This window comes from Callithrix jacchus, chromosome 1 (assembly GCF_049354715.1).
Source record: "Callithrix jacchus isolate 240 chromosome 1, calJac240_pri, whole genome shotgun sequence".
NCBI classification, from domain to species: Eukaryota; Metazoa; Chordata; class Mammalia; order Primates; family Cebidae; genus Callithrix; species Callithrix jacchus.
The window spans coordinates 63,208,043-63,231,937 of record NC_133502.1 but is presented as its reverse complement, the minus strand read 5'-3'; the positions used below and the strand labels follow the sequence as shown (position 1 = coordinate 63,231,937).

The window sequence follows — 23,895 nt, the reverse complement described above, 5'->3', positions numbered from 1 at the left end:
AACCTCCGTCTCCAGATTCACTCAATTTTTCTGCCTCAACCTCCTGAGCAGCTGGGATTACAGGCATATACCATCATGCTCAGCTAATTTTTGTATTTTTAGTAGAGACAGGGTTTCACTATGTTGGCCAGGCTGGTCTCAAACTCCCGACCTCAAGTGATCCACCTGCCTCAGCCTCCCAAAGTGCTGGGATTACAGGTGTGACCCACCGCACCCAGGCTCATAAATTTAATTTTAAAGCACTTACCACTGTGATTGCTTCATTTCCCAAAGCCATCCTGATTCCGCTAGAGTTTGCTTTCAAAAGAGAGAGAAAAGACACACACAAAGATAAAACACATAAAGGCTCATCCTATTAACATCCTAATATGATCTGTATACAACTTGAGGTTATTAAAGTCAAAGACCCAAAGCTCTTTGATATCCTGAATGGGAATATCAAGCTTTAATCACCTAATAATACATCTCAGTTGTTCAAGGAGGCTATTTCCACCATTTCATTCCTAAAGTTAAAATCTGAAAGTTAAAAGAGATCTCTATCCACTTATGCCAACCCATTTAGGCACGAAGAGGTAACATACTCTGCATGCCTAAGGTCATTCTCCCCTTTAGTGCATGTTGGCTAGTGGAGTCCCTGCTTTTCCTGTCAGCTGTCACAGCTGGTGGAATAGGTGTCCCTAACAAGCAGTGAGCTCTTTATTAGCTCACCAGAGACGAGCAGAAGGAGTCAGGAAAGAACTCTGGCAATTGATGTCTTTGGTAGGAATGGCTACGCCTCCTTTTCCTCCGGCAGAGCCCTGTGGTTCATCTGCCTTGCTTGTTCAACATTTTTTAAAACTGCTATTGAACATCGATGATGACTCACTGAATACATGAGTGAGCAAGTCAGACACAATCCCCCCCATTCCATTTCATTGTTCTGGTCTGTCTACAGATTAAACTGGAGATGCCACCAGACATATGGTCCCAATCTAGTGACATTTCTCTAACTACTTTATTCCTCTTTTTAAAAACTGTAAAACTAAACTTTCAGCTGGGTATGGTGGCTCATACCTGTAATCCCAGCACTTTGGGAGGCCAAGGTGGGTGGATCACCTGAGGTCAGGAGTTTGAGACCAGCCTGGTCAACATGGTGAAACCCTGTCTCCACCAAAAAAAAAAAATTAGCCAGGTGTGGTGGTGCATGCCTGTAGTCTTAACCACTGTGGAGGCTGAGGCACAAGAATCGCTTGAACCCACAAGGCAGAGGTTGCAGTGAGCCAAGACTGTACCACTGCACTCTAGGCTGGGAGACAGAGTGAGACTCTGTCTCAAAAATAAAATAAAGTTAATTTTTTAAAAACCTACACTTTTCCAAACTACCTTGAAACTTTTCTTAGTCTCTTTTTCTCTTGCCCAGCATTTTGAAACTAATTTCCCATTACCTTGGGATGTGAACAAAAGCCACAGAATAACACCTATGCTAACGCAAACTGGTAAAACAAAGGTAACTGGCTATCTCTTAAGGAGAAAAGGTTGAGTTATAAGACTAAAATATTTACATCCTTCCAAAACAACACTTAAAAGTTAAGTTTAAGAAAACAATGCAGTTCTCAAAATGTTTCTTTTGTAGTATCTGCATATAACATTATGATAAAGAGCACCAGGCATGTGGGTTACATACAGGATACATTTTCCTATAAGATTAGTGCTATGTTTTCATGGATAGATTCTTAGGTCAGCCCACAGAAGAAGCTTTCTACCTGACCTACACAGCAAGCCAGAGAAAATATGGAACTAATAATGACAACATAATATTTCCATCACTAAAATATCCCAAACTAGGCTTTGTTAAATCCCAATTTTTTTCAGGGATCAGAAAGTACAGTATTCAGTACAGAACTACATCTAAAGTAACAAAAAGAAAACATTCATTTGAGGAGTATCTCTGATAATCATTTCTAGTAACTTAAAAATTATACATTTTTTTTCTGTGATAGTATATTTTTAAAAGAGCACTTAACAAAAAAATATGCTGCCCAGAATTCTTACTTTTTTTCCTTGGTGTATTATGCTTAGAGGTTTTTATTTCTTCTAATACCTGCTCACCATATTCCATGACGACCTGAAATTTAAAGTTGAGAATTTAAAGATGTGAAAACATACTTTTCTATAGAATTATAGAATTACTTTTTTAAGTACATATAATTTAGATAGACAAATGTAGACATTTATGTCTAAAAAAGGTCTGGAAGGATACACAAACTAACTGTGATTATTCTTGGGGAATAGCATTGTGGTGGGGGAAAGAGGAAGGAAAGCAAGTTTTAACTTTCTATTTTTTAATATACTTCTGTATCATTTGGATTTTGATGAGCACAAGTAATGTGTGATGTTAAAAGAGAACCATTTTGCCATACACTTGAAAACTGTTCACAGCCAGTCCAACACAGATCTTACCTCGGGAGATAAGCACTTCTGGACAAGCTGGGCTAGGATGCCTCGGGAGAGAAGTGTTGTAGCCGAGGGGCGATGTGAGGGATTCCTTTTAAACATCAGCTTGACTAGGAACTGAAGTTCATAGGAGTAATGAGATGGCAGTGGACGGATGGACCCTTGACATATTTTGAGGATAAGATTTTTCCAACTATTTGCCTGAAACTGAAAAGAAAAACTGAACTTTAAAAGCAGATACAGGGGAAGAAATGGAAGAAACTGCCAGCTGGGTAAATTATTATTATTATTATTATTTTTTTTTGAGACAGAGTTTCGCTCTTGCTACCCAGGCTGGAGCGCAATGGCGCGATCTCGGCTCACCATGACCTCCGCCTCCTGGGTTCAAGCAATTCTCCCGCCTCAGCCTCCTGAGTAGCAGGGATTACAGGCACGCGCAACCATGCTCAGCTAATTTTTTGTATTTTTTGAGTAGAGAGGGGGTTTCACCATGTTGACCAGGATGGTCTCGATCGCTTGACCTCGTGATCCACCCGCCTCGGCCTCCCAAAGTGCTGGGATTACAGGCTTGAGCCACCGCACCCGGCCAAATTATTTTAATTTAATAAACATATCTGCTATCTGGTCATTTTTCTTCCTAAAGGTGTCCTTAAGATACCATTATATAATCTTAAGGTGGTTTAGGAGAAAGTTGAACGTGAATGGTAAAAAGCTTCCCCCTCTAGAAAAGGTATTTCCATCAATGCCTGCTCTGACTACCTTATTAGTCATAATGTTTTTGCAGATATACATCATTAATACATATTGAAAATCAAAGTAATATATACATGTTAAATATGTATTAAAATATGTATGACATTCTAAAACATCAAATGATACTAAAAGGCTTATAATAAGTGTGATATCCCTTTGCTCCACCCCTCCCCAGAAATTGCCAGGCCTGCTCCATAGCAACATGCACTTCAGACTTTTTCAGTTTTCTGCAGGTGGTTTTCTGGCTTGAGTACAGTGGTGCAATCACAGCTCACTGCAACCTTGACCTACTGGGCTCAAGCGATCCTCCCACCTCAGCCTCCCAAACAGCAGGCATGTGCCACCATTCCTGGCTTTTTACTTTTTTTTTTTCCTTTTTTTTTTTTGTAGAGACAGGGTTTCGCTGTTGCCCAGGCTGGTCTTGAGTTCCTGGGCTCAAACGATCCTCCCACTTTGGCTTCCCAAAGTGCTGAGATTACAGGCATGAGCCACTGCACCTAGCCAGTCTTTTCCAGTTTTAAACTTCTACTGCAAAATCCTTTTTAACCATCCCTGTCATTAAAGTAGCTATTAAGGTTTGACGAGTAACAGTGTGGGATATACAATGACAGACTGGAGTAACATTTTTAAAGTTTTCCATGCATAATAAATATATCAGAACATTAGATGTCAGCCTTGGTAATGTTTATGAAAGAACATGTTAGCATTCTACCTAGAAGCGTATTGCCCTAATACCTACGTGATGGGTTGACAGGTGCAGTAAATCACCATGGCACACGTTTCCATGTAACAAAGCTGCACACCATGGACATGTACCCCAAAATTAAAAATAAATATTTTAAAATGATATTGTATTAATTATTGACTACTTATGTTTGAAAATGTTTTCTCCTGATCTGTATATTATGTTTTTATTTATGGTATCTTTTGCTATGTGAAATTTATAATTTAGTATAGTCAAATTTATTCATCATTTTTCCTTAATAATTTCTGCTTGTTGAATCTTGTTTAAGAAATGTTTCTATACCTCAAGGCTATGTCAGATGTTAATTACAGTGTGGGGTATATGTATGCTTTTTGTACTATCTTGGAATTTTTCTGTAAATCCAAAATTGTTTGAAATTTTTTTTAAAGTTTATTTTTTAAAAAGTGTATTGTCCCAGAAATTAAAAAATCAAGTGAATATATGAAAAAGAAAAATCAACACATAACAAAGGACAAATTCTGATCATGACAAATACTACTGAATCTGCTTTGCCTCTGGCTTTTTAACAATTACACCAATCATCTGCATTTCTTAAAGTTTTGAGAACAACTTCTATCTTCGAGCAGACAAGAGAGGACAGATCTTATGCCAAATATTCAGGGCACGATTGTCCTTAATATGCATTCTTGGTAGAAAAAAAAAGAATGTGTATATATAAATTCTGAAAAAAGATACAATCAGGAAGTAAACAATTATAAGATGTTGAATTTAAAAAATACTTTTATTTGTAGACTATGTTGCCTCTCAACTTGGTCTGCACACTGTAATCACCTGCTTTAAAAACATGCCCAGGACATTTTCAGAGATTTCAATTCAGTCACTGTGGTGTGGGCCTCAGCATCAGCATTTTAAAGGTTCCCCAAGCTGTTCTAACTGTGCAGCCATCATTATAAACCACTTATATTCAAGAAAGATAATCTCTCATTAATACCAGGTGTCTTCAGTTTGGGTAGCGGTGAAGGATGTTTGTCAGCCATGCACTCTCTCCTGAGCTCTACATGCCTTCAAGTACATCTGTAAAAAGCTAAGTTTCAATTTGTACCCAAAGAACAGAATTGATTTATATGCAAAGCTAAGAACTAATAGGAATTAGCCCTGCAGTTGTTGTTCTATGTAATAAACTATTGCTGAACAAGCGGGACAAGTTATTTGACCCGTTTTTGTTCATATTTTTAAAAGTATCTTGAAAAAATAATAGGGCAAAGTCTGTGTTTTCATGATATTTCAGTTAGAGAGGAAACTCAGATGAGAAGTGAAATCTAACTGCAAAAAGCTGAGGAAATAAATGATGCAGGCACTCTCGCAACCTTTGGTGCTTCCTCAAAAAGCCAAATACAGTTACCATATGACCCAGCAGTTCCACCACTAGATATATACCTCAAAATTTGGAATCAAGGACTGTAACAGATACTTGTACATCATTGTTCATAACAGCATTATTTACAATAGTCAAAAGATAGAAACAACCCAAGTGTCCATCAACACATGAATGGATAGGCCAGGCGTGGTGTCTCACGCCTATAGTCCCAGCACTTTGGGAGGCCGAGGCAGGTGGATCACCTGAGGTCAAGAGTTCGAGATCAACCCGGCCAACATGGCGAAACCCCGTCTCCTCTACAAATTAAAAAAAAAGTAGCCAGGCGTGATGGCAGGCTCCTGTAATCCCAGCTACTTGGGAGGCTGAGGTAGGAGAATTGCTAGAACCCTGCAGGCAGAGGTTGCAGTGAGCTTAGATCGCACCACTGCACTCCAGCCTGGGTGACAGAGCAAGACTCCATCTCAAAAATGAAAATAAAGATAAAAATTAAAAAAAAAAAACAGATAAATGGATACACATGTCTATACATACAATGGAATACTATTTAGCCATGAAAAGGAATGGAATCCTGATACATGCTACAGCATGGATGAACCTTGAAAACCCTGTGCTAGTGAAATAAACCAGACACAAAGGGCAAATGTTGTATAATTCCAGTTGTATGAGATATCTAGAATATGTAAATTCAAGAGGCATAAATTAGATTAGCAGGGGAAAGTGAAGAAATGGGGAGTAACTGTTTAATGGGTGTAGAGTTACCATTTGGGGTGATGAGAAAAGTTTTACAAAGAGGATTCATCGATCCAAGATGGCCGACCACTAACAGCTCAGGATTGTAGCTCCCAGTGAAAGCCCAGAGAACGAGACGACGCCACACTTTTAGACGAATTTTCGTCACTCACGGATCAGCCGATTCCCAGTGGAGGAGCCCCACGGGTCGCCAGCGCGACTCTTGTGGCCGCTGCAGCGGTTTTGCCGGCGTCTCGGCGCAGCAGCTCTTCCTGCTTCCCCTACTGACCGGAGTTTGGAGCTCTGGGAACTCAGAGCCGCTTGTTGCGGACTCAAGAGGGAAGCCAGACCAGAGATTCCCGGGCAGAAGAGCACCATCAGTCTTATCGCTGCTATTTAGGCTGCCACAGTGGGTTGCTCGGATCCCAGCACTGGGAATCAATAAGTCGGACGTCGACTCAGAAAACTAATTAGAAAGGCGGGTCATCTACAATGAAGGGAAAAAAACAGCTTAAGAAGGCCGAGTATACTCAAAATCAGAACCCATCAGCAACGGAACAAGCCCTGACGGAAAAGGACTCATTAGCAACTGAACAAGCCCTGATGGAAAAGGACTCATCAGTAACGGAACAAGCCCTGATGGAAAAGGACTGTGTTCCATTATCTGAAGTAGGCTTTAAAAGGTGGATGATAAGAAACTTCTGGGAGTTAAAGGAACTTGTTCTAACCCAATGTAAAGAAACTAAGAACTTGGAAAAAAGGTTAGATGAAATGTTGAAAAGAATAGACAATATAGAGAGGAATATAAATGAACTTATGGAGTTGAAAAATACAACACGAGAACTTAGTGAAATATGTACAAGCTTAAACAGCCGAATGGATCAAGCAGAAGAAAGGGTATCAGAGGTCGAAGATCAACTTAATGAAACAAAACGACAAGACAAGAATAGAGAAAAAAGGATAAAAAGGAATGAGCAAAATCTCCAAGCAATATGGGACTATGTGAAAAGACCTAATATACGCTTGATTGGTGCACCTGAATGTGACGGAGAGAATGAATTCAAGCTGGAAAATACTCTCCAGGACATTATCCAGGAAAATTTTCCTAATTTAGCAAAGCAGGACACTATTCAACCCCTGGCAATACAGAGAACACCACAAAGATATTCCTCAAGAAGACCAACCCCAAGGCACATAATCGTTAGATTCACCAAGATCGAAATGAAGGAGAAAATATTAAGGGCAGCCAGAGAGAAAGATCAAGTTACCCATAAAGGTAAGCCTATTAGGCTTACAGCAGATCTCTCAACGGAAACCCTACAAGCTAGAAGAGAGTGGGGGCCAATATTCAATATACTTAATCAACAGAACTTTCAGCCCAGAATTTCATATCCTGCCAATTTAAGCTTTACATTTGAAGGAAAAATAAAAATTTTTAGGAACAAGCAAGTACTCAGAGATTTTATTACCACCAGGCCTGCTTTACAAGAACTTCTAAAAGAAGCATTATACACAGAAAGGAACAACCAGTATGACCCTTTCTAAAAATACACCAAAAAGTAAAGAGCATTAACATAAAGAAGAATTTTTATCAACGAAAGGACAAAATAGCCAGTTAATATCAAACTGGCTAACAACCCTAAATTTAAATCAACCAAATCTCCCAATCAAAAGAGACAGACAAAATCTAACGGTATATCCAAAGATATACATAGACTCAAAATAAAGGGTTGGAAAAAAAAACGTACCAACCAAATGGAGAGCAAAAATAAATAAATAAAAAGCAGGAGTTGCAATTTTCACATTTGACAAAATAGATTTCAAAGCTACAAGGATACAAGGATAAAAGGATTAATGTAATAATAAGAGATCTTAACACTCAGATACATAAGACCCATAATGAGATTTAGATTCAACGAGACAGAAAATTGATAACAATATCCGGGACTGGAACTAAGATCCAGAACAAATAAACTCAATAGGGCTCTCCATTTTAAACACACAAAATATACATTATCCACAAAATCTAACGATATATCTAAAGATATACAAAGACTCAAAACAAGGGGATGGAAAAAAACTCACCAACCAAATGGAGAGCAAAAATAAATAAATAAAAAGCAGGAGTTGCAATTCTCACACTTAATAAAATAGATTTCAAAGCTACAAGGATGCAAGGGTAAATGGATTAATGTAACAATAAGAGATCTTAACACCCAGATACATAAGACACATAATGAGATTTAGATTCAACGAGACAACAAATTGATAACGATATCCAGGACTTGAACTCAGAGCCAGAACAAATAAACACAATAGAGGTCTCCATTTTAAACACATAAAATATGCATTAACCACTTTAAACACTCAAAATATTGATCGGCCATTATTGAAACCCATTTTAGGAATGAAGTAATATTCCTTTTTCCCTCTTTTTCTTTTTTTCCCCTTCTTTTTCTCTTTTTCCCTCTAAAAAAAAAAAAAAAAAATGAGAAAGAACCCACCCTGGCAGATGGCACATGACACCTGAAGATGATGATAGGCATTAAAAAAAAAAAAAAAAAAGTTTTACAAAGAGATAGCAGTGGCTGGGCATAGTGGTTCATGCTTGTAATCCCAGCATTTTGGGAGGCTGAGGTAAGTGGATCACCTGAGGTCAGGAGTTCGAGACCAGCCTGGTCAACATGGGGAAAATGCAAAAAATAATCAAAAATGTCTCTAGCAAAAATACATAAAAAACAAATGAGCTGGGCTTGGTGGCATGCACCTGTAGTCTCAGCTACTTGGGAGGCTGAAGTAGGAGAATCACTTGAACCCAGGAGATGGAGGTTGCAGTGAGTCAAGATACCACTGCACTCCAGACTGGGCAACAGAGTAAGACTCCATCACAAAAAAGTAATAAGTAAATAAATAAATAAATAAAACCCAAAGAGATAGTAGTGATGGTTGCACAATATTGTGAATGTAATTAATGACAATGAATTGTATAATTAAAAATGGATAAAATGGCAAATTTCATATTTATTTTATCAAAATAAAAAATTAAGAATAGCAACAACAAAAAGAGGAGAAGAGAAAGAAAAAAAGACAGAAAGGTTATGTATTGCACAACAAAACTAAATAATGGGAATTTCCTATTAGTAGATGCTACAAAACTAGTTCAGGGCGGATGACTGCACTGGAAACATATACAAACTTTTATAACGACTTCTTCCTAGGTAAGCAAACTGCCAACTAAAATCTGTCACTTTTTTAGGACCCAGCTAGATATGACAAGCTGCCTTTTCCATTTTACATGACATACTTACTGGATGCTTAAGGGTACAGAGTTCATACAGAATGCATCCCAAGGACCAGATGTCACTGAAAAAAAAAGAAGCAATGTAGTAACAAGTGGGCTATACATTTTCTAATATAAAAAGTATTTTCTTACCTTTAATAAGACTAGGTATCACAAGTAATTCCTAGGCATTATATTAAAACATATAATTTTGGTCTGACACCTAGATACTTCCTAAGAGTAACGTTCACAATAAAACTCTCTGCTCTTCAATCACCACCCCTTCAAATCAGGGCAGTTGAGATATCACTTCAATAGTATTTGGGAATTCAGTAGCAAGAGAGAATATTTGCGGACTCAGATGATCACAACTGGGAGGACTCTGGAAGGCATCCAGTGAGCTTCCACTCCGACCACCCTGGACGCAGCACCCAGCCTCTGATCACACCTCCTGCTGGGCAGCTTTCAACCTCCTGCACAGTCTGCTCCCTTGCTGGATGGCTTTCAGGGATAGTGTTCTTCCTTTTCAAAAGCCAAAATGTGTCTCTGGGAACTCTCTACACCCCCAGAGTTAGCTCTACGTCCCAAAACAAAGAGACCAAGACTACTAATTCTTCCACAAATAGCTCTTCAAAATCCAGAGTTTTATAGTTGGTCCCATACCCTGCACTTCTTCATGCTAAGCCTCTCCAGCTTCCTCCATCATTCACACAACCTATTTGTCATCCTCTTGATTTTCCCTTTTCTTTTTTTAGGGATGGGGTCGCACTGTGTTGCCCAGGCTGAAGTGCAGTACCTATTCACAAGCATGATGTCACTACACTGCAGCCTTGGAACTCCTGGGTTCAAGCAATCCTTCTGCCTCTGCCTCCCAAGAAGTTGAGACTACAAGCACGTACAATGGCCCAGCTCCTCCAGACTTTTCTAGATGATATTCTTTTTTATTTTAATTAATGGTTTTTTATCACTGTTTCCCCTTTAATTTTTTTAAATTTCAAATCTGGCCAGGCATGGTGGCTCACACCTGTAACCCCAGCACTTTGGGAGGCTGAGGCACATGGATCACCTGAGGGCAGTGCTTCAAGACCAGCCTGATCCAACATGATGAAACCCAGTCTCTATTTAAATACACACACACACACACACACACACACACACACACACACATTTAAATAGAGACTGGGTTTCTATTTATATATATATATTATATATCATATAAAAAATATATATTATATATCACAAAAATACATATTATATATATGTTTACTATATATAATATATATATTCAGATAGGTATAGGGGAGGAACATTAGCATGCAAACATGGTCAATGGGAATGACTGCAGGACCTAGATAAGGGCATGTGGACAGTTGCAACTTTTCTGTAGATTTCAATTTTTTTTTTTTTTTTCCTGAGACGGAGTCTTGCTCTCTTGCCCAGGCTGAAGTCCAGTGGTGCGATTGTAGCTGGGGGAGGGAGCGGGAACTTCCCAAAGACGCTCCCAGTTCTCCAGTCCGAGGTCCTTGGCTCCTCTTACCAATTAATATATAATATATATAATATATATTATATAAAATATTATATAATTAATTCTATTTCATTATAAATACATTCAATATTTCATAATTAAATATTATATTATATAATTACTATAATTATAATTATTATATTATAATATATATTTATATAATATATATTATATAATTATTATATAAAAAATAATTTTTTTCTCGGACTGGAGAACTGGAAGTGTCTCCGGGAAGTCCCCGCTCCCTCCCCCAGCTACAGTCACACCACTGGACTCCAGCCTGGGCAACAGAGCAAGACTCTGTCTCAAAAAAGAAATTTTTTTTGAAACAGAAAAGTTGCAAATGTCCACGTGCCCTTATCTAGGTCCTGCAATCATTCCCATTGGCCATGTTTGTGTGCTAATGTCCCTCCTCTATACCTATCTGAACCTCCTGAAAAAAGGTTGCAGGTATGGAACACCTCATCTCCGTATACATCAGCATGGATCTCCTAAGAACAAAGACGTACCCTTTCCCTCAGAAACACAATACTGTTATCACATCTGAGCAATTTAATCTCAATTCAGTAACATTATTTAATATTTACTGTATATCCACATTTCCTCAATTGTCCCAATAAGTCCTGGTAGAGTTGTTTTGTTTTGATTCAGTCAATTCTACTTTTAAAGAAACCTATTTAGTACAGACTATCATACCCTTTTCAGAAAGCAAGTCAGCAAAAAGTAACATAGCCTTTAAGTGTTTCTGCTTCTAGGAATCCATGCCAAGAATGTGACACAAAACAAGGACCTCTTTATACACAAAAGGTACGTTAATCACAGCACTGCTTATGATACTGAAATTTAGAAACGTAAGGCCAACAACAAAGGAATTACTAAGTAAATTTTGGAAGGGCCATATGGTGAAATATATGCAGCCATTAGAAAATTTATGAAGAGTTTAAGTATGTGAGGAAATGACTATTATGATATTAAATGACAAAAGCAAATTATACATAAAATATATCAACTAGCTTTAGGGGGAAAAGTGAATGGATGAAGAAAAAAACAGCAAAATGTTATTAGCAGTTGGGAAATGCAGGTGATTTCCATGTCCTTTCTTACAGGTCTACTTCCAATATATTCCAACGTGAATATATGTGCACATCCATCCCCACGATGGGCACATATATTCAGAAAAAATACTGCATTTTAAATCATTAAGATCTTCATACTAACCTCCTGCAATCAATTTATCTATCAACCAACTGCCTATAATCTATCCCTGTAAATACTAACTCAATGACACAATCTATTGATTCTCAAATGTTGCTGTGCATTGGAAACACCCAGTGATCTTGAAAAATGACTGGTGCCTGCTTCCCATCCTTTGGCATTTTGATTTAATTAGTGTAGACACAACAATGAGCTTTGGGATTTTTTTAAGTGGCAGCAGCAAAGTCAGGGAACCACTGATATAATTCGTACAAATCCCTAGAAATGACGAGCCTTTTTTCAGCATTTGCTCCTCTCAGCTATAATTAATAAAATTGGAAAACTATTACTTTCATCTAGCAGCCTCGCAATATAGATTAGCAATATAGATTCCACATTGCTTTCAGATATACTTTTTAGAAATCAAATGATCCGTGCGTCTGCTTTGAAGTGACGTCAGAGTCTAGCATCATTTGCAGGCTACAATGCCTGACACCAAATGGGCACCCTTGCATCAAATATGCACCACTCACCTTTTATTGTTATAAGGCAGGTTTTCCCAAATTTCTGGAGGCACATAATAAGGTGTTCCCACGTATGTACAAGCAAATGCCATCGGACTAAAATCATAAAAAGGCAAAGAATGACTACAGAGCATTCCTGAAAATGGATGTTCTGATCACTGTCACTACAATAGAACAGAGATACATACGTAGAGAGAAGACGGGCAGATCCAAAGTCTCCCAATTTCACTTTTCCATTTTGAGTGAGGAAGATATTCTGCATTTAAAAAGAAGAACTCAGATTATGTTTTCCATCATCCAACATGAGGCAGATAAGGTGTCTTTCAAAGCCTGCTGATGATGGAGATTAAGGGTAGAAATGCTGACAGCTGAGTCCCAGAGTGAAGCACAAGACACCAAGTTCCCCTCTTGACAGCTACACATTCCCCTGCTTGGAAACTCAGATGAGTGCTTCGAAATCTAACAAGCCAAGTTTTATTTTTTATTATTTATTTATTTATTTATTTTTTGAGACGGAGTCTCGCTGTTGTTAACCAGATTGGAGTGCAATGGAACGATCTCAGCTCAATGCAACCTCCGCCTCCTGGATTCAAGCAATTCTGCTGCCTCAGCCTCCCAAGTAGCTGGGACTACAGGCACGCACCACCATGCCCAGCTAATTTTTGTATTTTTCATAGAGACAGGGTTTCACCTTGTTGACCAGGATGGTCTCGATTTCTTGACCTCGTGATCCACCCGCCTCGGCCTCCCAAAGTGCTGGGATTATAGGCGTGAGCCACCGCGCCCGGCCACAAGCAAGTTTTAGGTTGTATCAGCAGACCCAATCTACCCAGTGAGAATCTGTTAGGGTGATGCCACATGGCAGGCCCAGATGTCAATCCTTTTCCATCTGGGAACACGTGGGCTTAGCAAGTGGTCACTAAAAGAGAGCTAGGACACATTACCATACACAGTCACATGCCACATTTCAGTCAACAACGGATGGCATATATGTCAGTGGTCCCATAAGACTATAATACCATATTTTTACTATACTTTTTCTATGTTTAAATACATAGATAGTTAGCATTGTATTACAATTGCCCAAGGAATTCAGGATAGTAACAGGCTGTACAGGTTTGTAGCCTGGAAGCAAAAGGCTGCACTCGATAGCCTAGGTGCAGTAGACTATACCATCTAGGTTTGTGTAAGTGCACTCTATGATGTTCACACGACAGATTCACCTTGCGATGCATTTCTGAGCACTTATCCCCCTGTCGTTGAGTGACGCATGACTGTACTACTATAGAGATTTCAATGACTTTTTCTCAGGTATTACCTTATTTGGTTAGCAAAAATATTAAGTCAAAGGGTACAAAGTTTCAGTTAGGACAAGTACGTTCCAGTGATCTGCTGTACAACATAGTGACTACAATTAATAATGCATACAATACTTAAAAAGTGCTGCGAGTAGATCTTAAATGTCCTCACCACAAAAAATAGTAAGTATGTGAGGTGATAGAGGTATATTACCTTGATTTAATAATTTTACAATGTGTATATGTGTATAAATATATAAAATATGTGTACATCATAAATATACATAATTTTTGTCAATTATATTTTAATAAAGGTGGGGGACATTTTCATTCAAAAAATAAATAAATAAATATTAGGCCGACAGGTTGTTTTTTTCTCTTTTTTTTAGACAGAGTCTCACTCTGTCGTCCAGGCTGAAGTGCAGTGATGCGATCTTGGCTCACTGCAACCTACGCCTTCTGGGTTCAAGAAATTCTCCCACCTCAGCCTCCCGAGTAACTGGGACTACAGGCATGCGTCACTGTGCCTGGCTAATTTTTGTATTTTTAGTAGAAACGGGGTTTCACCATGTTGGTCAGGCTAGTCTTGAACTCCTGACCTCATGATCCGCCCTCCTCAGCCTTCGGCCTCCCAAAGTGCTGGGATTACAGTTGTGACCTTCCGCACCTGGTGTTAAATATTTCTAAACTAAACAAAAATGTCCCAAGATGCATGGGATAACACAAATCAATTAAATAGTATTTTTTTCGAGATGGAGCCTCACTCTGCCACCCAGACTGGAATGCAGTGGTGCAATCTGATCTCACTGCAACTTCTGCCTTCCAGGTTCAAGCAATTCTCCTGCCTCAGCCTCCAGAGTAGCTGGGATTAGAGGCACATGCCACTGCACCCCATTGATTTTTGTATTTTTAGTAGAGACAGGTTTTTACCATGTTGGCCAGGCTGGTCTTAAACTTCTGACTTCACAATCCACCCGCCTCAGCATCCCAAAGTTCTGGGATTACAGGCATGAGCCACTATGCCCAACCTATTTTTTTGTTTTTCAGTCCAAAAATGCACTCCACTCACCTTGGACTTGATATCTCTATGTAGCACACGTTTCTTGTGAATGTGATTTACTCCAAGACACATTTGGGTAAACCAATTAAGTATCTGTAAGAAAAAGGAATGTAAAATCTTCAAAAATGCAGTAACTGGCTCATGTTAACCTAAAATTCCAAAGAATCATCTCTAGGCCCTAGTCGACCAGAATTTTACATAATGTGAGAACAGACTGCTATAAGTTACATAGTTCAACTAAGATTCAGGAGAAATTCAGAAAAGCTATGATTCCCATATTCCATCATCTTATGCATGATCCAAACAGCAACTTATTTTAGTAAAACTTCCACTATAGTTTTCTTATATTCAACCAAATAAAAGTATTTCTTAAATGCTTATATAAAGGTAGTTCACCAATAAGAAATACACTACAGCTTTTCTAGTGTAATCATTATGTTGGATTTTCATTTACTTTTGCAGAATATCCATAGGGTAACATTAAAAGATTTCATTATGGCCAGGCGTGGTGGCTCACGCCTGTAATCCAAGCACTTTGGAGGACAAGGCGGGTGGATCAGCTGAGGTTGAGATTTCAAGACCAGCCTGACCAACATGGTGAAACCCCGTCTTCAACAAAAAATTAAAAAAAAAAAAAAGATTTCATTGTATTATAAATAATATTATATTATAAATAAACCTTTGAGGTCAATAGTTCCTACTTATAAATCCAAAGTCAACAGTACCCAGAATTTCTAGGTGTTTTGGGGGCCAACAATTAAATGTCAAACTGATTTTTGTTTTCACTTTTGCTACGGAGATTTTCCAGCTGAAGCCAAGGTTAACTTCCCTCTATGGAACCCATATTTTTAACAATACAATTTCTAAATAGAGAATACTTATTGGCCGGGCACGGTGGCTCAAGCCTGTAATCCCAGCACTTCGGGAGGCCGAGGCGGGTGGATCACGAGGTCAGGAGATCGAGACCATCCTGGTCAACATGGTGAAACCCCGTCTCTACTAAAAATTACAAAAAATTAGCTGGGCATGGTGGCATGTGCCTGTAATCCCAGCTACTCAGGAGGCTGAGGCAGGAGAATTGCCTGAACCCAGGGGGCGGAGGTTGCGGTGAGCCGAGATTGCGCCATTGCACTCCAGCCTGGGTAACAAGAGCGAAACTCCGTCTCAAAAAAAAAAAAAGAAAAGAATACTTATTTACATTTATTTACATATTTTTATAACATGCTATAACCTAAATCAAACTAAGCCTCACTGGAACAATTTAAATGTTTTCCATAGCCAATTAATTTAAAAATGTTTAGTATGCCATTTTCCACTAAAAAGGCAGCAAGTCTTAGACTGAAGGGACCACTTCAAGCTTTAGAAGGAGAAAGATTGAGAATACTCTAAAGAAACAGAAATGGCAAGCTTCATTCTTCTGATTTCAGTAACACAAAATAAAATAGATCTGGCTTCTAAAATTTCAGTAAGATACAAATCAAGATTTTAAATATCTAGTACAAAATTTGATGATATACTCTTGAAATGATTCTAAACATGCAAGTTTTATTCCTTAATAATTTATAACCTATAGATTTTACTTCCTAAAACCATTTCAGGTAGTGGTATTCTGAGGACACTAAGTGGTAACACCAATGAAGAAGTCCATCATTTCTATCTACCTTCTCGGGTAATTAGAGATATCAAGGCTTTTGTTTTAACTTATACAAGTTTATGAGAAAAGTGGCTTCTACACCTTGAGAGAAACTATGTAAGTCAATCTCTTACCATGTCTTCAGGAAATAACTTTCCTTTTTGCTGTTTAATCTTTTGCATTAGATCCCCTCCATCACAGTATTCCATCACAATATACAAGTGTCCTTCAGCTAAAACAGACACAAGCTCTTTAGAAAAACTGTAGTGGCTACAAATCAAATTCTGAAATGCACGTATCTGGGGGAATTCGTATTTACCTTCAAAACATTCTTTGAAGGCAACAATATTGGGGTGTTTCATTTTGGCTAAAAGAACAGCCTCCTTCCTAGAATTCTGCGTATTGGAGAAAGACTAGAAAAACATTTTTAAAAAGCATAAATACTGCATTTTAAAATAGATAACTTTACAATCATATAGTTTATATGATATTTCAACGCTAGATCCAGTTTTATAACACTTTGGCTCAACTTAAGTTTGTCAAATGACAAGAAAAAATGCCTGGTGATTTTTCAACTCTGGCTCTATTTTCATGCTTGAGCTGAGCCCTTCATTGTATTTTTATTCTTTTTTCATTCCTTATACAGTCAGAATGTTAGTTTTAATATCATCCTAAGCATTATCTGACTTAGAGATGCTTAAGCTGATATGAGAGCCAGTATACCATCAAAAATACTATACCTTTTGCTTGATTACTTGTAATATAGAAAAAAGAAAAAAATTTTTTTTATCGTAAAAGAAAAAAGGGGGGATTTCATGTTTTGACTGGCTGCATCACAAGTCGACTGGTCCAGATAAAAAAAGAATATGCTGGTGTATTACTGCATCAAGGATGAACAAAGATGGCATGCAAAGTAAGTTTCCAAAACTGCTTATCCCTAACTTACTCTGTAAGGATGAAATTCTAAGTGACTTATCTTACAATCAAGAAATTGCTGGCCGGGCACAGTGGCTCACACCTGTAATCCCAGCACTTCGGGAGGCTGAGGTGGGCAGATCACCTGAGATTGGGAGTTTGATACCACCCTGACCAACATGGAGAAACTCCATCTCTACTAAGAACATAAAATTAACCAGGCATGGTAGTGCATGCCTGTAATCCCAGTATTCGGGAGGCTGAGGCAGGAGAATCACTTGAACTGGGAGGCATAGGTTGCAGTGAGCCAAGATCATGCCATTGCATTTGAGCCTGGGCAACAAGAACAAAATTCTGTCTCAAAAAAAAAAAAAAGAAAGAAAGAAAAGAAAAGAAAAAAGAAATTGCCATGGTTAGTTGGGTGTGGCGACTACCCTCCCCAGTGGCTGGGACTATACTACACCTACATCTAGAGTCCCCGCCACTGCGGAGACTGAGGTAGGAAGATCACTTGAGCCCAGGACTTTGAGTTGCAGTGAGCTATGATCGTGCCACTACACTCCAGCCTGGGCAACAGAGCAAGACCCCTTCTATACATTTAAAAAAAAGGAGAAAAGAAACTGCCATTGATTGTGTAGTAGTAACACAATGGTTCTCAGACCAGCGGCAGCAGCACGAACTGGGAACTTGTTAAAAATGCAAATTCACAAGCCCACCTGGACCTACTCAGTCGGAAGCCTGGGGGTGGAGGACAACAATGAGTGTTTTAACAAGCCCTCCAGATGATTATGATGCCCACTCAAGTCTGAAAATCACTGAAGGAAGTCAAGAATCCAGTGGGAAAAAAATACCCAGCACTCTGAGAACTTTATTAGAATGTCTTTTTTAAAATTGATCCAAAATATTATTACATAGTCTCCATGTAATGAATTATTTCATAGGACAACTATGACACACAGTAATAGTCTACAAGGAAATAAAACCTATAAACTGATCCACAGAGTAGATTTCCTGGTACCAAAGGTTAGCATTTGTTCTTCATTGTATTTTTATAATCCTTTTTCATTAATATTGCACCTGAGTTGCTTTGGCAAGGATTTCCTACACCATTAGGTATACAAAAGTGGAAATTATTACCAATTGTTCGCTGAAATAAAGTTATCAATAATCACCACCAAAACAGTTACTATTTTTCTCCCATTGTTAATCACAATATCCTAAGAACCACATATAATGTATTGAGCCCTTGCAAAGCTAATGAATAAACCAATTACATCTTTTGCATGAAGGAGAAATTCCATGTTAAATCTCAGAAGTGTATTTATTTATTTACAGTCGTGCTTTGTCACCAAGGCTGGAGTGCAGTGGCGTGATCTTGGCTCATTGCAACCTCTGCCTCCCAGGTTCGGGTGATTCTCCTGCCTCAGCCTCCCAAATAGCTGGGACTACAGGTGCATACCAGCACACCTGGCTAATTTTGTTAAATTATATTTACTAGAGACAGGTTTTCCCCGTGTTGCCCAGGCTGGTCTCAAACTCCTGACCTCAGGTGATCTATCCGCCTCCACCTCCCAAAGTGCTGGGATTACCGGTGTGAGCCACCATGCCTGGCAAAAAACTTATTCTTTTATACAAATTCATGTATACTTTCAAAGTGAGCTAATTTCTTTAGTAGTGACCTTGGGAAGCCTTATTTCTTTCATGGCAAACGTCTGATTACTGCTTTCGTGCTGAACCAAAAGAGCTCTGCCGAAGGAGCCCTCCCCAATCTCTCTCAGGACCATGTACTCATCCATGCTGGGGCATCCACACAGCTGGACTCTGCTCGCGAAGTCACATGGGCTCCCCTAAACTGCATTCAAAAGCAAAAACAGCTGAGAATTAAACGTACTTTCAAAAAGCAGAAATTAAAGTCACTCTCATAATCATGATAAGAAACAAGCAACTTATTTCTTTTTCGAGACGGAGTTTCCCTCTTGTTACCCAGGCTGGAGTGCAATGGCGCGATCTTGGCTCACCATAACCTCCGCCTCCTGGGTTCAGGCAATTCTCCTGCCTCAGCCTCCTGAGTAGCTGGGATTACAGGCACACACCACCATGCCCAGCTAATTTTTGTATTTTTAGTAGAGACGGGGTTTCACCATGTTGATCAGGATGGTCTCGATCTCTTGACCTCATGATCCACCCGCCTCGGCCTCCCAAAGTGCTGGGATTACAGGCGTGAGCCACCGTGCCTGGCAACTTATTCCTTTTGAAGAGGATCAGCGTATGCCCTCCCTAAATATGCCACTTTTGTGTAACAATTGTTTTGAGCTTAAACCAATTTGCTCTTTACCTTCCCTTTTTTTGTATAAATGCAGGGCATAAATTTTCCCATGTATAGGTAATAAATATCCATTTGTAAATATGTCTTCCTCTCCAGTACCAGGAAAAGGAGAGCAACCCTTACTAATGGTGAAGGCACCAACTTGAGTCCACATAACAAACCTTACTGAATAACCCTTATCTTCTGCTAGCTTCCCCATATATTTACCTTCCTACAATTTACCCAAGAAGCATTCCCCTACCTTTGTCTAGTTACTTCTCCACAATTTTTACTCTTTGTGAAAATGGCATATGAGCCCCCTGGTCTAACCACTTCTTTACATTTATGCATAAACCTTCCTGATAATATATCTCTCATCAGTTTATTTTGCAGGGCCCAGCCACTGAACCTCAGAGGGTAGAGAAAAAAATGTTTTTTCTCCCCTATACTATTCATTCAACAGGTAGACACTGAGCACCAACTCTGAGTCAGATGTTATAGTCTGAACAAATCTCTCATAGTCCCTGCCATCGTGGACATTTAATGCAGAGAGACAACCATAAACCTCAACAAATGTGGGCTATTTAAGCTGAAGCCTGAAGAAGAATTAAAGTTGGCTAGACAGGGCTGGGCACAGTGGCTCATGCCTGTAATCCCAGCACTTTGGGAGGCCGAGGCGGGTGGATCACGAGGTCAAGAGATCGAGACCATCCTGGTCAACATGGTGAAACCCCGTCTCTACTAAAAATACAAAAAATTGGCTGGGCACGGTGGCAAGTGACTGTAATCCCAGCTACTCAGGAGGCTGAGGCAAGAGAATTGCCTGAACCCAGGAGGCGGAGGTTGCGGTGAGCCGAGATCGTGCCATTGCACTCCAGCCTGGGTAACAAGAGAGAAACTCCATCTCAGGAAAAAAAAAAAAAAGTTGGCTAGACAAAGAGGAGGAAAACAATAATCAAGAAAGAAGAAATTGCATATTTAAGAGCTAAAGACACTACATTCAGTTCAAGAAATTGAAAGAATGTAACAGGCTGCTGAAGCATTTACCCAAGAAGGCAATATAATCATATTTGCATATTAGAAGAAACATTCCCTCTGAAGGCAGATTAAATGGACCAGTGGAGGAGGGTCAGGAAGGCCAGCTCAGAGATGTAGGCCAGTTTGGAGGCTTCAACAATAGAAAAGGCAGGAAAATAATGAAATGGAATAGGGTGGAGGCAATGGGGCCAGAAAAAATGGCAAGGAAAGATGTAAGAGGAGTTGACAGGATTCTTGGTGTCAGATTTATGGGGTTAAGCAGAGAAGGGGCAAGGTTGACTCCCAGGTTTCTGGCATAAACTGGATGGTTTCTGGCACTCCCTGAGAGGAAACGCACAATGGTTGTGTGTGTGTTTTTTTGTTTGATTTTTCTGGCAGTGAGAGTGCTGCAGGGTGGGGCAAAACATGGGGAGAAGAAAGACATGTTTCATTTTGGACATGCGGAGCTGTAGGCTCCTGGGAATCAAGAGATGTTAAACACACAACTATATTTCCAGGATGAAGCAGCTAGTAGGACTGCTTAGCACATAAGAGAAAATGGATAAAACTTTCCTAACACTTTGCCTGGTACATAGAAGATCCTGAATATTATGATTATTAAAACCTTAGAAAAGTGATGCATTCTTCACGAGGTCAGGAGTTCAATACCAGCCTGACCGACATGTTGAAACCCCGTCTCTACTAAAAATACAAAAACTAGCTGAGTGTGGTGGTGAGCACCTATAGTTCCAGCTACTCAGGAGCCTGAGGCAGGAGAATCCGGGAGGCGGAGGTTGCAGTGAGACAAGATCATGCCACTGCATTCCAGCCTGGATAACGGAATAAGACTCTGTCTCAACGAAAAAAAAAAAAAAAAAAAAGATGCATTCTTTTTCATTGCAAGAAGAACACTGGAATGAATTTACCTGATGTTTCAAAATACTTATAGTATTCATCTTCTAATCATACCACAAAGAATTATAAGGCAGAAAGTTCATGACAGCCAAAGCAAAAATAAAACTAAAACCTCTACTACAGTGACCTGTAAAACTTGCAGTTTGAATTCCTGCTTATCACAGAGTTACTAGGAAACCCTAGAAATAATCTCTTCATATAACCAAATCATACACATTGCCTTCGAAATAATTTTTTTTCCAAGAACGATGAGGTCTTTGAGTGTATAGAGACATGTGAGAGAAATAAGTCTTTTACCGCTATTCTAATACCTGGCATTACACGATTTAACATGAAAGCCAAGAAACCATGTTATTATTCTTCATTTCTTCGGGGCTTTATTCTATGCAACGGAAAGTAACTGAAAAATAAGAGCAACTAGACTTCTTAGCTGAAAACCACATTTGATGTTTTCTGTCCACATTTGCCTGTTACTCAATATTACACCCATATGACCATCATAAGACCTGAATACACACTGAACGTGGCAGAAATATATCGGCTCCTTCGCATGCCTGCAACAATAATTTAAAAACCTAATAAAGTGATTTACAAACACCCAGAAGTGGGATCACCGGTGAGACATGGGCTAAGTTCAGAAAGTGCCCTGAAACCACCTTTGCAGATTTATAAATAATGAAAGAAATCTAGCATGACTGACTCCATCTTGCTTCTAACCTCACAGGCTAAGTTACTGTGTTGTTTTCTTATTCTAGCACAGAGGCTAGGATACCTACGAGAGGGATTTTGTGTAAACTTGGAGGCAAAGGAAACTGACCCCACCCCCGTCCTGGGAATCCGTGAAACCTCTCCGAGTTGCAGAGGCTCCTGTGATTTCGTTCCCAGCCAGTCAATTGTTTCAGTTCCCCAGCGCCCTGCCGCCAAAATACCCTTTAAAACCCTGGCCCCGGAATTCGAGGGGGGACGGGTCTGAGACGCTGTTCTGGCTCGTCCAGCCCCGCGCTAAGTTCTCTTGCTACAGCTGCGGTTCTCACTGGTTGTTTCAGGGCAGCGAGAACCCGTAGGGCCGGCGCCCGCTTGGCAACCGCACCCAGGGGGAGCCCAGTGGCCCCGCTCACCCGTGAGACCCCTTTCTCCTGGAAGAGCCGCTCCGTCTTGCTGGCTCCCCGGCCCTCGGAGGCATCCGGCCCCCACTGCGCAGCGCGCGGAGACCCAAAGGCGGCGAGAGACTCGCGGCCCAGACTGCGAAGCGGAACTGAGGGGCCCGGCCGAGCGGGAGCTCGTCTTCCTCTCGCTCCCACTCCGTGCCACCCCGTTCCCCAGCACCGCGCCGCGACCACGCGCCACGCTCCTCGCTCCAGAGGCGGCTCGTCCGGGTAGGGACCACTCACCCGCTTCCCCCGAGACTCTGGTCCGCTCCTTGGCCAGGCAACCGGAGGCTTCCGCGGGGCGGGCCCAGAGGGTCGTCTCTCGGGTTGTGGGTGGAGGAAGCCGCTTGGGTCTGGCGGGAGGCGCTGTTCCCGGAGTAGCCGGGCCTACGAAGAGCACGTTTTAAAACTGCTGTCCCACGTTGCACTGCAACAACGCTAATAATATTGAGGGAAAGTGTCCCCCACTAGGTAGCTGAGTTCTGTCTGCAGTTTAAGTGAAAGCCTATGTACATAAGTTTCACGGGCACAGCACTCAGTGCTAGCTAGCACTTACCAGCTGCGTGACCTTGGGCAAGTGTGGAAGGCAGAATAATGCCCCCCACCTCCACCCCTCAGGATGTCCACATCCTACTCCTTGGGACCTGGGCGTTCTCTTGCTGGGCAAAGGGGAGTAAGATTGCAGATGGAATTAAGGTTGCGAATCAACTGACTTTAAAATAGGGGGAAGATCTTGGAGTATGCGGGTGGGCCCAATGTAATTACAAGGGGTCTCTAAAGTGGAAAAGGGCCCTAAAAAGTGAGAATCAGAAAGCTATTTGAAGGTAGAGGAAGGGGCAACAGCCAAAGAATGCAGCTGGCCTCAAGTAGCTGGAGGAGCAGGCACAGTGTCTCATGCTTGCAATCCCAGTGCTTTGGGAGGGAGAGGCGGGAGAGAAGCCCTGGAGCCCAGGAGTTGGAGATCAGCTTGGGCAACATGGTAAGAGACTCTCGTCTCTACGAAAAATTAGCTAGACATGGCAGCGGGCGCTGTGGTCCCAGCTGCCCCGGGGACTGGGGCAGGAGGATCACTAGAGCTG

At 40.4% G+C, this 23,895-nt stretch overlaps 1 protein-coding gene across 8 annotated transcripts in view; it reads right to left on the bottom strand.

Moving 5' to 3' along the window:
* NEK3 (NIMA related kinase 3) overlaps positions 1-23,125 on the bottom strand; it is a 31,382-nt gene extending 8,257 nt beyond the window's left edge. For 2 of the 8 annotated variants that reach the window (XM_035297225.3, XM_078351913.1), the window contains exons 1-11: positions 23,060-23,125; positions 19,111-19,283; positions 16,836-16,929; positions 16,651-16,748; positions 14,893-14,976; positions 12,714-12,781; positions 12,535-12,621; positions 9,308-9,362; positions 2,440-2,640; positions 2,032-2,104; positions 248-297 (exon numbers count right to left, since the gene is read on the bottom strand). In XM_035297225.3, coding sequence (XP_035153116.3) covers positions 248-297; positions 2,032-2,104; positions 2,440-2,640; positions 9,308-9,362; positions 12,535-12,621; positions 12,714-12,781; positions 14,893-14,976; positions 16,651-16,748; positions 16,836-16,929; positions 19,111-19,227 — 927 coding nt within the window. In that variant the 5' untranslated portion in view covers positions 19,228-19,283; positions 23,060-23,125. Of the gene's footprint in view, positions 1-247; positions 298-2,031; positions 2,105-2,439; positions 2,641-9,307; positions 9,363-12,534; positions 12,622-12,713; positions 12,782-14,892; positions 14,977-16,650; positions 16,749-16,835; positions 16,930-19,110; positions 19,284-22,786 lie in introns of all 8 variants that reach the window. The other 6 variants (XM_078351947.1, XM_078352075.1, XM_078351878.1 and 3 more) reach the window with 5 other exon arrangements.
* Positions 23,126-23,895: the final 770 nt, after the last annotated feature.